The sequence below is a fragment of the Anser brachyrhynchus genome (genome assembly GCF_964034855.1).
Source record: "Anser brachyrhynchus genome assembly, chromosome: 4".
In the NCBI taxonomy this organism is placed as follows: domain Eukaryota; kingdom Metazoa; phylum Chordata; class Aves; order Anseriformes; family Anatidae; genus Anser; species Anser brachyrhynchus.
The window spans coordinates 123,079-137,479 of NC_137698.1; the positions used below are offsets into that span (position 1 = coordinate 123,079).

At 53.9% G+C, this 14,401-nt stretch overlaps 1 protein-coding gene across 13 annotated transcripts; it reads right to left on the reverse strand.

Moving 5' to 3' along the window:
* Nucleotides 1-777: 777 nt before the first annotated feature.
* LOC308193945 (uncharacterized protein) lies at nucleotides 778-13,934 on the reverse strand. Of its 13 annotated transcripts, XR_013950087.1 has the most exons (9): nucleotides 13,735-13,909; nucleotides 13,413-13,563; nucleotides 11,827-11,973; nucleotides 10,775-10,852; nucleotides 10,393-10,461; nucleotides 10,245-10,318; nucleotides 6,242-6,333; nucleotides 4,449-4,664; nucleotides 778-4,000 (listed from the first exon to the last, which is right to left on the reverse strand). XR_013950087.1 is itself a non-coding variant. In XM_080589141.1 (6 exons), the coding sequence occupies exons 1-6, from the start codon at nucleotides 13,861-13,863 to the stop codon at nucleotides 10,308-10,310; spliced, it is 585 nt and encodes a 194-aa protein (XP_080445267.1). In that variant the 5' UTR covers nucleotides 13,864-13,907; the 3' UTR covers nucleotides 9,549-10,307. The 13 variants fall into 13 exon arrangements, 3 of the variants coding, with proteins under 3 accessions (XP_080445267.1, XP_080445269.1, XP_080445268.1); XR_013950088.1 differs by lacking the exon at nucleotides 10,393-10,461 and having other exon boundaries at nucleotides 13,735-13,906; XR_013950089.1 differs by lacking the exons at nucleotides 778-4,000; nucleotides 4,449-4,664; nucleotides 6,242-6,333 and adding an exon at nucleotides 9,549-9,781.
* Nucleotides 13,935-14,401: the final 467 nt, after the last annotated feature.

The window sequence follows — 14,401 nt, forward strand, 5'->3', positions numbered from 1 at the left end:
TTTCTTATGTTTCAGGAACCTGTGATCTTTGTTTTACCGTGCCCACGCTGCTCAACCTGTTTTTCCTCAAGCTTCTGCCTTATTTCGGAACAGTGAGGCCGCCTACTGTCCGCTTACCCACGTGGCGTTTCTCCTCATTATGACTGCACAACTACCTCGGAATACAGAAAATTAGTTCTCTACTGCAAAAACACAACTTAGTTTCTCACAGCTCCCTCCTCTCCTTTCCTTACTCCTACTGTTGTTTTTGCACCTCTTCACGTACCGCGCTCTTGAGTTTCTCCAACGTTAAGGCGTAATAGTCTTCTTCGGATGTCACGGGGGATGGGAGGCGTACAACGCCATTATTTTTACAATACCAACAAATAGTTGTTTGAGCCAATTCTGTTCAGGTAACCACGAAGTTAGTTTCTCCCACATGTTTCTAAATGCCCAGGAACTGTCATCTTGAGCTACTCTATGTAGGATCTTTCCCCCCCCACGCCCCCCCAGTATACCTTTTTTTCCCCCCAAATATCAGTCAAATCCGTCCCGTTTGATCTACATCTATACAGCAACTAGCATTAATTACAGTGCACGCTCCTCCTTATGAGGTTATTAATGAATCGAATACTATTCGATTCTACGGTGCTATTTTTGCAAACTTATCAAACTTATTTTCAAGTTCTTCAGTTATAGCGGAGATATTTACAATAGCTTTTTCTAATTCACCCACCCCTCACCAAGGTAAAAAACACCTTGCAAAGCTTAGAAATACTAGAGAATTTTACTAGAGAATTGTCTGGAGTCCGCTTAATCCTGCGTGTGGTCTCAAGGGGGCTTTGGCTTTGTGGGTCTTCAATAATAGTCACGTTTGGAATTACTGCCTCCAGGGTGCAAGCTCCCTTCCATCCCAGGGGCAACACCTTCCTGGCTTTATTGCCACGTAGCCAGTACCACCTCTCGCCATCTGGGACAGGCCATCCAGTTGCAGGATTCTCACGTCGCATCTGGCACGCGCTATGTATATTAGCGTTCCTGTGGCTACCATATTTGGTGCAGCGTGGATTATTCCCTGCGTGGATAATTCCACACCCAGGGTCAGTACTATCGCCCCCTGAGTTTCTATCAATGTTGTTTAAAAGGCACCTTCGATAACACGGTATATTGTAGCCAGGATTACGCGCAGGGAGCGTGAGAAACACTCCGTAGCCAGTAGCTTAGGCTCAGGCGAGGATCTCAGTGAAGTAGTAATTTATTCGCGATCGCAATGGCACGCGTCCAACAAGCAGGAGCGCGCCTACTAGTCACACAGTACGGTTTATGTACTTTCTTTCTCGACGACCGGGACCCTCCCGTGTTTCCCCACTGACTGGGTATTCCAGGTTCACAACCTATCCGACGCTTCACAGACACTACGTGGCCTTCAGTTGCCGGCCTGTTCAATTTCAAATTTCTTTTGACTTTTTTACTGTTTGAAGTGGTAATGTTTCTTCACTTATCTGACTTGACACCGTGATTTTCACCTAGCTGCTCTGAGGAGTCCGGTTGTCTGCATTTTACAAGGTTGTCCGTTAAGCTTTCTTATCACTGCGAGCCTATCTCAACACCGCATTCCTTCCCTCTAAACAACGTAACTCTGCAAAAACAACATTTTTATTCCCACAATTCCCCCCTTTTCTTCTTTATAAATTGGTGATTTTTGCAAAACTTTTCTCTGCGGTGTAATTTGGTAGATCTCTTCCTCTTCTTCACCTTCTTTGCTTTCCATCCCCTCTAATATCATCGCCTTACGTGAGTAAGGTGGTGGCTCCACGGTCATTTCTTTCGATAGTGCAGTTTCAGTGAGCCGCTGTACTAGTCCTTTTACACAGGGGATAATGCAACAACCAAGGGCCGTCAAAACTCCTGATACTACGATCAAGGACGCAGATACGGACGCTAGGATCCCTTTCCATTTACCAAACCAAGATTCCGAACATCCCGCGAAGGAAGGGCCGGTTCCTAATTACTCTGCCAATTCACTGGCAAGGGCGGGAAGCCCTTGCAACGCTCTAGTTACTGTGCCATCTGGGGCAGTATTGTTGGGTATAAAAGTGCAACAATGGTTGCTCAGTATCACACACACACACACACACACACCTCCTTTCTCCGCGATCAACATATCTAATGCTATTCTGTTTTCCCAAGCCATTTTGCTGGTGGCATCTAGTTGTTCAGCGATTTCTCTTATCGCATCCCTTGTATGATTTATGAATATCTGCTGACTATAATAAATACTCTTATTGATTGTTACCCACCAGAACAGCGACTCAAACCCTGCAGCAATGTGATTCCTGGCTTTCTGTTCATCGGGAACTCCTCTAGGCACCCCAACAGAATCTATGTACACTCTATCATCAAATGACATTCCTGAGCCTCTTTTACTTCTTCTGTGTATTCGTGATGTTTCTCTTTCAAATGCCAGGGTGAAGGGTATAGCTAATTGAACAAGTGCAAAAGTGCCTCCCCAATTAGATGGTAGGGTGGACCATAAGATCTTCCCTCTGCAGTACCACCACAGATCTGCCCTGGGGATCTCAAGTCTTGAGCAGTTTCCCATCAGGTCCTTGGTAGCATTCAAGGTCCTTGTGCACAAGGCAAATTCTCCCAGATGCCGGGTAGCGCTCACACCCTGCCGTGAGAGGCAAGCTGCATGGTCACCTGTAGCTGTAGAGAATGCAGGGGGAACCCTGATATTGCTATCACGCAAGGAAGGGAACAGCAAAGAGAGAGACTTACAGGCCTCATTTCCCCAGGCAGTCTTTTCTTGGTACAATGCAATCATACATCGCATCCCCTGGGAATCCCTGGTCCACCCCAATGGGAAGGGCACTATCCGGGCAATCCGTCGTCCCGAGGCACAAGCATAGCAAGTGCTACGGTTGAGACTCTGGACAGCATATTTGACCCATTCTATCCAGGCATTCACATCCCCATACCCTGTTTCAATCTCAAATGTTTGAACTGCCACATTTCAAAGAGAGCCTCCTGTTTTCTCTCCTGTTTTCTCCTTGAGTTTCTCCCTTTCTCTGATGGCAATAGAGGATCGTTTCCATACAGCTGCTCTCAATCTGGCTGTTGGGTGTCTCCCAGTTACTTGTTCTCTCTGCTCAGTTGTCATTGGGCATTTAAATCTCCACAAGCTAACACCTCACAAGCATCAAACATGACAGATTGTGGTACATAACCCTCTGTCACATTCACCCCTATTTTGACGGGGTATCCCATCTTACTATTATCTGGTCATGCCTTTTCCAAGTTGCCAATTGACCAAGGCCTTCTCTGAGGCCTACAGTCACTAGAAACAAAATTAATAGTTGATTTTTCCCGGTCATTATTTTTAACCCTTAGGTTTCCAAATAATTACCAATACAAAGAGTAAGATATATGTACCCTACTACTAGAACAAAAACCCCTTGGGAGCACTTTGATTCGCTATAGGCCAGTCCCTTCTCTCAATCACAAGTCACACTCATTAGTTACCTGTGAAAATAAAAGGTTAGTTTACAACTGTAAGCTTTTATCCTGCTCACAGTCCACTACAAGATTTTTCTCTTCGATTTCAACTTCCAACAAGTCTTCTGTAGGAACAGCTTCCCAGGTACTAGGGTCGACGGATGCCTTCACTCGAGTATAGTGAGTCCAGCCTTTTTGTGCAGTTCTTACGGCTGTTTCAGTGGTTAGTAGTACTTGGAATAGTCCTTCCCATTCAGGCTGGAGTTTTGATTCTTTCCAGGTCCGAATCAGGACCCAATTTCCTGGTTGATGGTGGAGAATGGGGAATTCCAAAGGTGGGGTTTGAGCCAACAACCCACGGGTCCTGAGAGATGACAAAGAAGAGGACAACCCCAGAATACAGTTCTTAGGAAACTTCTCTTGTTTTGAATTGTGGTATCTCATCCCTTCTGCCCAGATAGGGGAATCCGAACAGCATCTCATACGGTGAAATTCCTATATCGTTTCTTGGTGCTGTTTGAACCTGGAGGAGTGCTAAAGGTAATCATTCTACCCAAGGAAGTTGGGTTTCTAACACTAACTTAGTTAATTGCTTCTTTAATGTCTGGTTCATTCACTCTACCTTCCCAGAAGAGGAGGGGTGCCAGGGGGTGTGAAAATTCCATTGAATCTCTAAGGCCTGCATTAGCCCTTGCAGTACTCGTGAAGCGAGATGACTTCCGTGACCTGAATCAATGTTTTCAACTATCCCATATCTAGGGACTATTTGCTCCGGTGATACCTTAGCCACCGTGTTCGCAGTGGCAGATACCGAGGGGAAAGCTTACACCCATCCGGTCAACTAGGACAAACAAGTACTTTAGTCTCCCTACTTTAGGTAACTCGGTAAAGTCTACCTGTATGCTTTGGAAAGGTCAAATCCCTGGCTCCCGTCCCCCTCTAGATGGGTTACGGATGACCTTTTTATTTACCTTTTGACATACGGTACATCCTCTGCATATTTGCTTCGCTACAGTGTATACTCCTACACAGACATACTTTCTTAGCACAACATCACACATTGCTTGCACCTCCCAGTGACTCTCTTGATGTAAAACAGTTAATATTTGCCTCATTGGTGCTTTATTCAGCATTTCTCTCCCATCAGGGAGTATCCATTTTCCCTCAGACTTCGTGGTGCCTGATTCCTTAAAAAAAAAAAAAAATCTCTCAAAACTTTTTAATTCTTTCTTAGTTTTCAACAATTCCCTGAATCCTCTCTGGATTTATTCTTTGTTTTCCCTCAGACATTAGATGCCTTAAATACCTGACTTCTCCTTCTACATATTGTAATTTCTTTTTCAATACTCCCGAGCCGAATAGCTTGTCAGTAGCTTCCTTCACAACTCTTTTCTCCTGTCCTGACAATAAATGATCATCTACATATTTGTAACAGTAATACCTCCTCGGGAGGTTGTAATTGCTCCAAAATCTGTTCTAGAACTTGCCCAAATAAATTGGTGGCCCTGTAAACCCCTGAGGTAAAACTGTCCATCTGTATTGTTGCTTCCGCCCCCATTTCAGGGTCTTTCCAGTCAGAGGTGAATAGATCTTTGCTCTCAGGGCCTGAGAGCACTCCATTAATAACACTGTTATTCCAGTCTAACAATTTGCTATTTGAATGCCCAATTTCATCATCAAATCCCTTCCCTACAAGTTAGTCCCTGCCTTTGGTACATACAGTAATTGCCCAGTAATCATTTTATCCCCTACTCTCAGCCTGGTATCCCCCAAAAGTGGGGCTGTTATCCCAGCCCCTTCTACCCCCATCACTTTTAGGGTTTCATTAGTTAATTTAATCCCTGATACTTTACAAGCCAGTAATGATCTAGCTGCCCCAGTGTATTGGGTTCACATACCAAGGTTTGGGGGGGGAGAGGGGGGGTGGAGCAGGCTGCCCCCCCCCCCCCCCCCCCCATACTTGGGAAACTGACCAAACATCACAGCAAATATACCAAAACTTCTAGACTGTTACTTAGATAATGCCTTCATCCTCTTTCCCTGCTCATTCAACTTCAAACAGCTCTGTCAAACACTACGTACCCCACCTTTAACACCTTCAATAACCCGTTTTAACACTTCTATCTTTCTCCAGCCTGTACTTTCCCATTTTCCTTCTCTCCTCCTTCTTCCACTCTGGATATTCCTATTTGAAACGGCCAGCCTGGCCACACTTCAAAGCCTGTCTTTCCTTGCCTGCTATTCCTTCATCTCTCTTCCTCTCCTTTCCATCCTGGCCCTGACTCCCCCAGATGATTTTCTTCCTCTCTCTCCAACCCTCTGCCTCACTACCTGCTACACTGTCAATACCATTAGTTTCGCTCTCTGCTTTTCCTTCTCATCTCCCCTCCCGATATACACCTCCAGGGCCTCCCGCAGGAGGGGAGTGACTCCCCCACAGTGACTGTTCACTACAACCCCCACCTTCTGGAGCTTTTTCTGTGTATCTTGCCAGGCTTTAATCACAAAATGAACTTTCAAGAGACCTTGGGATACCAGGTCCTTGGGATTCATCCACGAGTACTTTCCCATTCTGACCCCAAATCTCTCATATGATTTCTGTGTTGTGCATTATTATTATTCCAGCCAGGATCAGCAAGGATCCTACTAGTTGTTACCTCACAAAGAAGGACGTACCTATCTCTACTTGGAAACGCATCAGTCCGTAGACTCTGACCCACCTAAAGACCCCTGCAACTGACTGAAGCAAAAACAAAGCACTTACCCCAAACTGCAGCCCAGGCAGAATGAGCTCTCTGATGGGATGCCTGTGACTCAATTACCATTAGGCCCTGCCTGGAACCCAAAGCCAATCACCTGGGAAAGGGGAGGGGCAAAGCACAAGAAAGTAGAAAGCAGAAAGAGAGCAGGAGAAGCAGCAGCTGTTTTTCTTTTCCTTTATTTTTTTCTAGCTTATCTGAACAGCATGCAGAGTGCAGACCGGAGAACTGGCGTCTCTCTAGAAGCAACAATACCAATGCTTTTGCTTCAGCTTTGAATATTGAAATGACAATATGAGAAAGCAAGTTACTGAAGCTAACTGGAATTAGCTCAACTTTTCTTCTGCACAGGAAGAAAAATCTAGCAGCATAACAGATTACACCCCAAAACCAAAATCAATGCAGTAACATCACTCGCAGGAAAAAATGTAGTAAATGATGTAGTAACATCACTCGTGGCCCCGAGGCGCCTGCAGTACCCACTTTTCGCCACCAGGCGGCGGCAGAGGGCGCCAGGGGGCGCCACCGCGCATGCGCGGCCCCGGGGCGCCTGCAGTACCCACTTTTCGCCACCAGGCGGCGGCAGAGGGCGCCAGGGGGCGCCACCGCGCATGCGCGGCCCCGGGGAGCCTGCAGTACCCAATTTTGGCCACCAGGCGGCGGCAGAGGGCGCCAGGGGGCGCCAACGCGCATGCGCGGCCCCGGGGCGCCTGCAGTACCCACTTTTGGCCACCAGGCGGCGGCAGAGGGCGCCAGGGGGCGCCACCGCGCATGCGCGGCCCCGGGGCGCCTGCAGTACCCACTTTTCGCCACCAGGCGGCGGCAGAGGGCGCCAGGGGGCGCCACCGCGCATGCGCGGCCCCGCGGCGCCTGCAGTACCCACTTTTGGCCACCAGGCGGCGGCAGAGGGCGCCAGGGGGCGCCACCGCGCATGCGCGGCCCCGGGGCGCCTGCAGTACCCACTTTTGGCCACCAGGCGGCGGCAGAGGGCGCCAGGGGGCGCCACCGCGCATGCGCGGCCCCGGGGCGCCTGCAGTACCCACTTTTCGCCACCAGGCGGCGGCAGAGGGCGCCACCGCGCATGCGCGGCCCCGGGGCGCCTGCAGTACCCACTTTTCGCCACCAGGCGGCGGCAGTGGGCGCCAGGGGGCGCCACCGCGCATGCGCGGCCCCGGGGCGCCTGCAGTACCCACTTTTCGCCACCAGGCGGCGGCAGAGGGCGCCACCGCGCATGCGCGGCCCCGGGGCGCCTGCAGTGCCCACTTTTCGCCACCAGGCGGCGGCAGAGGGCGCCAGGGGGCGCCACCGCGCATGCGCGGCCCCGGGGCGCCTGCAGTACCCACTTTTCGCCACCAGGCGGCGGCAGAGGGCGCCCGGGGGCGCCACCGCGCATGCGCGGCCCCGGGGCGCCTGCAGTACCCACTTTTCGCCACCAGGCGGCGGCAGAGGGTGCCAGGGGGCGCCACCGCGCATGCGCGGCCCCGGGGCGCCTGCAGTACCCACTTTTCGCCACCAGGCGGCGGCAGAGGGCGCCAGGGGGCGCCACCGCGCATGCGCGGCCCCGGGGAGCCTGCAGTACCCAATTTTGGCCACCAGGCTGCGGCAGAGGGCGCCAGGGGGTGCCACCGCGCATGCGCGGCCCCGGGGCGCCTGCAGTACCCACTTTTGGCCACCAGGCGGCGGCAGAGGGCGCCAGGGGGCGCCACCGCGCATGCGCGGCCCCGGGGCGCCTGCAGTACCCACTTTTGCCCACCAGGCGGCGGCAGAGGGCGCCAGGGGGCGCCACCGCGCATGCGCGGCCCCGGGGCGCCTGCAGTACCCACTTTTCGCCACCAGGCGGCGGCAGAGGGCGCCAGGGGGCGCCACCGCGCATGCGCGGCCCCGGGGCGCCTGCAGTACCCACTTTTCGCCACCAGGCGGCGGCAGAGGGCGCCACCGCGCATGCGCGGCCCCGGGGCGCCTGCAGTACCCACTTTTCGCCACCAGGCGGCGGCAGAGGGCGCCAGGGGGCGCCACCGCGCATGCGCGGCCCCGGGGCGCCTGCAGTACCCACTTTTCGCCACCAGGCGGCGGCAGAGGGCGCCCGGGGGCGCCACCGCGCATGCGCGGCCCCGGGGCGCCTGCAGTACCCACTTTTCGCCACCAGGCGGCGGCAGAGGGTGCCAGGGGGCGCCACCGCGCATGCGCGGCCCCGGGGCGCCTGCAGTACCCACTTTTCGCCACCAGGCGGCGGCAGAGGGCGCCAGGGGGCGCCACCGCGCATGCGCGGCCCCGGGGAGCCTGCAGTACCCACTTTTGGCCACCAGGCTGCGGCAGAGGGCGCCAGGGGGTGCCACCGCGCATGCGCGGCCCCGGGGCGCCTGCAGTACCCACTTTTGGCCACCAGGCGGCGGCAGAGGGCGCCAGGGGGCGCCACCGCGCATGCGCGGCCCCGGGGCGCCTGCAGTACCCACTTTTCGCCACCAGGTGGCGCAGAGGGCGCCAGGGGGCACCACAGCATATGCGCTGACCCAAGGCGCCTGCAGTACCGGATTTTCACCAGCAGGTGGCGGAAGGGGGCATCCAAAGGCGCCACCGCGCATGCATGGCCCCGCCGCCTGCAGTACCCGCTTCTCGCCGGCAGGATGCGTCCTGAGGGCAGCAGGGACGGCTTCCCAGACCATTTTCCCAGAGAAAGCACAAACGAAAACAGCAGAAATTTGCACCCGCGCCGCCTCAGGGAGGAAGGGTCTGCCTTGAGCAGCTGGGAAGCTGAGCGGCGGCAAGCTGTAACAGTACATTTTTTATCGGGACAAAAAAGGCAGGGAGATAATAACAACGAACCCAACGCGGGCAACGGGATGCTCTGAGCCCAACGACCACAACTCCCGGCTTGCTGGGGGAATGGTGCTCCTGGCGGCTTGACACTGCAGACACCATGGAGCCAGCCCCAGGCTTCCCCACCTGCAGCCCAGCACCCGCAGACCTGTGCCTGCCACCCCATGCCACCCCCGCCTGGGCTTTCCTTGCCCCAGCCGGCAATCCCCCGGGACCCGGCCTCCACAACGCCATCGCCTGCCCTGGGGGTCCTGCCGGGAACCCCCAGCCCCCTCCCCACTTGCGCCTCTGCAAGCAGCCCCCACCCCACAGAGCAGTCTCCCCACCCCAGGGAGCAAAGACAGCAGCGAGCTGCCCTCCCCGTCCCACAATAGGCAGCTGCCCCCCCACCTGGCAGGGCTGGCCCCGCACTCCGGCCGACAGACACGGGGCCATCCCCCCTCCATACCCACCCCGCTACGGAACCTGCACCCACACACAGACGGCGAAAGCCACTTCCTGGGATGGCAACCACCAAAGGGGGCACGGGCCGGAAAGCAAACTTTATTAAACTGCTGTGCAGGACTCCGGGGAGGGGGGCTGCGGTGGGGCTCCCTGCCCCGTCGTTCTCCCCTTCCCCTGGCGGGCAAGGCAAAGAGCGGCGTCCGTCTGTCCGTCCCTGCGTGGGGAGCGGATGCTGGAAGTGGGCTTCTCACTGTCGCTGCTTTGGGTAGTTGCAGAGTAATTGCCTGAAGTAACTAGGCAAATTAAACTCATATTCACCTTTTAAAGAAAGCGTACAGCATCGAAGCTTTCAGGGTGGAGGGCAGCTGCGCTACCTAAGCGTTCCCTAGGCCTCCAACTTTACGTGCTATCGCACTAGGGGAACTCGGTGTGCTGACTCCAAGGAAGGGGAGGGAGCGTAAAGCGGAGTGGAAACACCACGGATAGGCTCTGCAACCAGATGGGGATCCGATGCTCTCGTGCACACTGAGACCCACTGATAAGCTGAGACACACTGATAAGCTGCACCTTTGCTACCCTGAGCCAACGACCTGTCATGTTTTTAACAAAACACTGTACTCTAGGGAACTTTTGCTCATTCTAGTATCGTCATAATACCAAAACACACCTCCATCCCAAAAGGTCCGTGCCTCCAAGGGACGACCACCCCTCACTGAGGGCGTGCTATGAATTTCTCAGACCCCTTACCTTTAAACAAAAGCAAGAAAACTTTTCACCAATCATAACCAAGGTATGCCTGACGAGAGTCACTCAAGCCCCACCTAAAGGAGAGAAAATAATGTAAACTGTCTGAAGTGAAAGGGGATGTTAGGGAAGATACCATCACGAAGGATACCTTTCTGACTTCTGGGATCAGTCGACGGGCTGAGCCTCTCTTCCCCCTGCCACCCTCCGCACTGGGACTCTGTGGGGTAACATTTGAACACTGCCCTTCATTGCATTGTTCCCAGCCGTGACAGTTCTCATTAAACGTGACTAGACCAAGGGCGTGCTACATTATTTAGGTGAATCCGTGACCATGATAGGTCAGTACCCTGAATCCGACCACAACTGTAACAGTTACTCAGCTATGCCCCTTAACGTGACAGTATTTCATAGGGAAAAACATTAAGCCTAAGATTTCCCATGCCTAAGGCCCTAGGGGTCAGGCAGAGAAGGAACCCGAGACTCTTAGCTATGCAACTCCTGAGAATCGCAGCTTACAGTTAGTCACTCACTGTCTTCCGGTCTCACAGAATGAGGCAGAGGTATAATTAATTCCTTCTCCATCTCTCTGGAAAGAGCTTTTCTCCTATCTGTGACAAAGGAAAAAAAAAAAGTTGCGATCATGGGAGTCATTACACAAAGCCACAATCTGTGAATTCACTACTACAGTTAAGATCATTTTTAGTCAAAAAACACCTCGGCAGCAATGTTACCACTGCAAACAGCGCGGCAAGAAAAATTCCACTCAAGGTAAAGGAAAGGGCGAGCTAAAAGGACGAATGACGTGACCAAAGGCAACTGCAACAACCATCTGGTAGATGGTTGTCCACAGCCCTTGGATTTCATGGTTGTCTTTCCTGACAAATGAATCCTGGAAGAACAGAAAAGATACACAAGGTGTCCTTTGTGGAGCCTTTGGGGAGACTACTGAAAGGAAAACCAAACCAAAAAACTAGGGACAGCAAGCGGCGTGTACGTTGGTTCTGTTAACAGAGTGACACTAACATACTAGAAATTTCCACGTTCTTTGCCCTCTGCCTTAAAAAAGTCACCCAATTCTGTCAGTGTTCACCGTCGCCTTTTTTTTTTTTTTTTTTTTTTAAATTTTCACGTGGACATCCGAGGAAAACATTTTGAGTCCCTGTCATCAAGGGAGAGGAGGAGAAAGAAAAAGAGAGGGATGAGGGGGGAAGAAGCACAGCCATTCCTTGCCTCGGTAACACGAGCAAAAAGCTCAGGCGCTCGGCAACAATGCGCTTTGAAAGACAAAACACAGAAGAAACAGCACGTTATTTAATCTCAGCTGTAGAGTCACGTGTATTTGTACCTGCTCATTTATTCATCTGCCAGTTTATTTTGCTACAGACGCTACAGAACGTAGAGACTGCGAGGTTACTACAACCTTTTGTAACCGATGCAATCTTTGGTAGGAATAGCTATCTAAAAGAGCCAACAAAATCCCCTTCGTCGACAGCCATCTGAACAGCCTGGTTCGATACGCTCACAGAGAGACCCATGAAAAATCCACCCTTTCTTTCAGAAAAGTAAATAAATACATACATACATACGAGACGGTAAGGAAGAAAAGCTGAACACACGGGATGCAGTCCTTTGCCAAGGGGCAGATCCAACATCAGCACAAGGAGCTTTGGGGCATGTGAGTGATCATCTACACCAGCCATCGGGACAAGCCAAACGCACGCACACGAGCCTCGATTAAAAAACAAACAAACAAACAAAAAAACCCAACACGTTAAGTTCCTTTATAGCTTATGGAAGTACCAACCTACAGCTTAGATGCAGTTGGATTGCATCAGCTTAGGGACTGCCTCCTTCAAAACGCACAGGGCGGTGGGAAAACCAGTCTCGAAAACCTGTTGCCTAACAGGAGACTGTTGCCTGCTCCTCCACAGGTTACATTCTTCCAAGCATCGTCCTGTTCCTGGATTTTACCAGCCACAACAGGATGGTCCCACTGGCATGAGTCAGGGACGCTTCGCACGGGGTTTATTTGACGCTGAAGTAAGTCTTCTGTGGGTATAAGTAACGCAGCACGAGATGGAAAGTAAGCTAAGGTACCGTCTGCGGCACAACGCTTGTGCGATATTGGACCTGAGGGGACCAGTCAAAGCCTGCAATAATCGCTGAGCGGGTGGGTAAGTAGGGAGCCCTACGGGAAACAGACCTTGTGTTCTGCAAAGCTCTTTTCCCGTCAAGAAGAGGACCTTTTCTATTCAGCGTCTTTACCGAACTTTAGGCTACTTCCTATTCGCTTTGGCAAGTTAGCCTCCATAGAAGCCAAGAGATTTTAAACTGCCAAGCACCATTTATAGTTCCTGTCCTCCGATGACAGGGAATTTCAATCGGGGCGCTAGTTAATAGGAAAGTCTGGCTCTGTTTCACGCAAATCAAGTACCTAACCACAGACAGGAGTCTGCAGAAAGAACGCTTTAAAAGATGAATTTAAAGAGAGGGATGATACTCACTTTTCCAACATTTCTGCAATGACTGTGGCAAAAAAGGCTGAACCAGGGACGTCTCTATCATCCCCTCTAGGATTTAGCAGCTCCATACAGTTATGGGTCAAATACCACAGCTTCAACGCAAGGCAGACCTCGAAGGTCACGTTTCTGTCTGCGTACCGAGTTCTGCTGGAAAGCCCCCAGCCGCTCAATTCCCAAGCAACTTTGCCACGGCCAGCGCTTACCTGGAGTTTTGCTTTCTCTCGCTGCTCAGTACGGGCTCAAGGCCTCTTTTGTTGCACACAGTTCAAGCAAAACTCTCGGGACATAACCAACAGACAGACAGACAGGCAGAAATCACCTCTCACGTCTGTCTTGACCGACCACAACCAGCGTTCTGGAAAGCCCCGCAAGCACTAGTTTATTTCTAGGACAACTCTGAAAGCTGAGGCAGGACAAAGGTTAGCCTCTTGTACCACAGACTGAGCAACAAAGAGACAGAGCTCAACAGGCCAATTCGTTCTAGGTCTAAGAAGCTACTACAGCTTGGCAGGCACTACGTGGCTTTCCTTTGCGCTTCCCACGCCGAGCAGTTCGCGCTTCTGCAAATTTGATTAAGCCTTTGAGCCTGGGCTGCAGGAAGTTTATGAGCACGCCTCGGTTTCACCCAAAGGTTGCTGCGACTTACCCGGACAGCTGGGACAGACGGGCTGCTCTTTCTCCTGGGAAACCTGCGACTGCAGCACGCCAGCTGCAGCTTTCCTCCCTTCAGCTGCCGCGCCACCTTCGCTCGGCGACAAACCCCGCGGGGGTCCCAGCGGCGGGGAGCTGCTTCTGCCCTGGTGAGCCGCAGGGAAAGGAGAGAGCCGGCCGTCAGCGCGCGGGGGGAGGAAAACCTCCGAGGCGCAGCCCGACGATCGAGCGCAGCGAGGACCCGCGCCCGGCCGCCGCAGCCCCCACCCCTCCCGGCCCGACGCTCCGGGGAAGCGCCCCCGAAGGCTCTCGCTCGCCTCACCGCCGGCAGCCGCGCTCGCAGCCAGCGGCAACCTGCGCCTCCCGGCGCGCACGGCCCGGCCCCGGCCCCGGCCCCGGCTCGGGGAAAGACCGGCCGCGCGCCACAGAACTACAGCTCCCAGCATGCCGCGGGACGGAGCAGTCCATCCGACCCAGAGGGGAGTCGGCCAAGCGCACGCAGCCGCCCCCCCCCCCCGCCGCCCTCTCTGCGCCCGCCCGCCCCCCCCCCCCCGCGCCGCTTCGCCGCCCTCTCCCCCAGCCCTCCGAAGCCCCGCGCAGTGCAGACCCCGCCGCACGCCCGGTCCGCTCCGCTCCGCTCCGACGCCGCCCCCGCCCCGCACAAGGGCCGTTTCCGCAGAAGCCGCCGACCGCGTGGCGCCCCAACCGCCCGCCGCCTGGCCCCCTCCCGGCCCGGCCCGGCCCGGGGCGGCGCCGACCACCAACCTCGTTGCGGCACTGCGCCGCGGCGGCCCGACCCGAGCTGAGCCCGGCGCGGCCCGGCCCGACAGCTTCCGCCCATAGTGCCGGCAAGCCCTGCACGGCACCTCCGCCCTGGGTTCCTCCGAGCCAATCACGGAGCGTTTCCGCCCTGAGTTAAGGCTAGCCGTGACGCCGCTTCCGCCCTGGGTTCCCAGCCAATCATGAAGCGTATCCGCCCTCAGT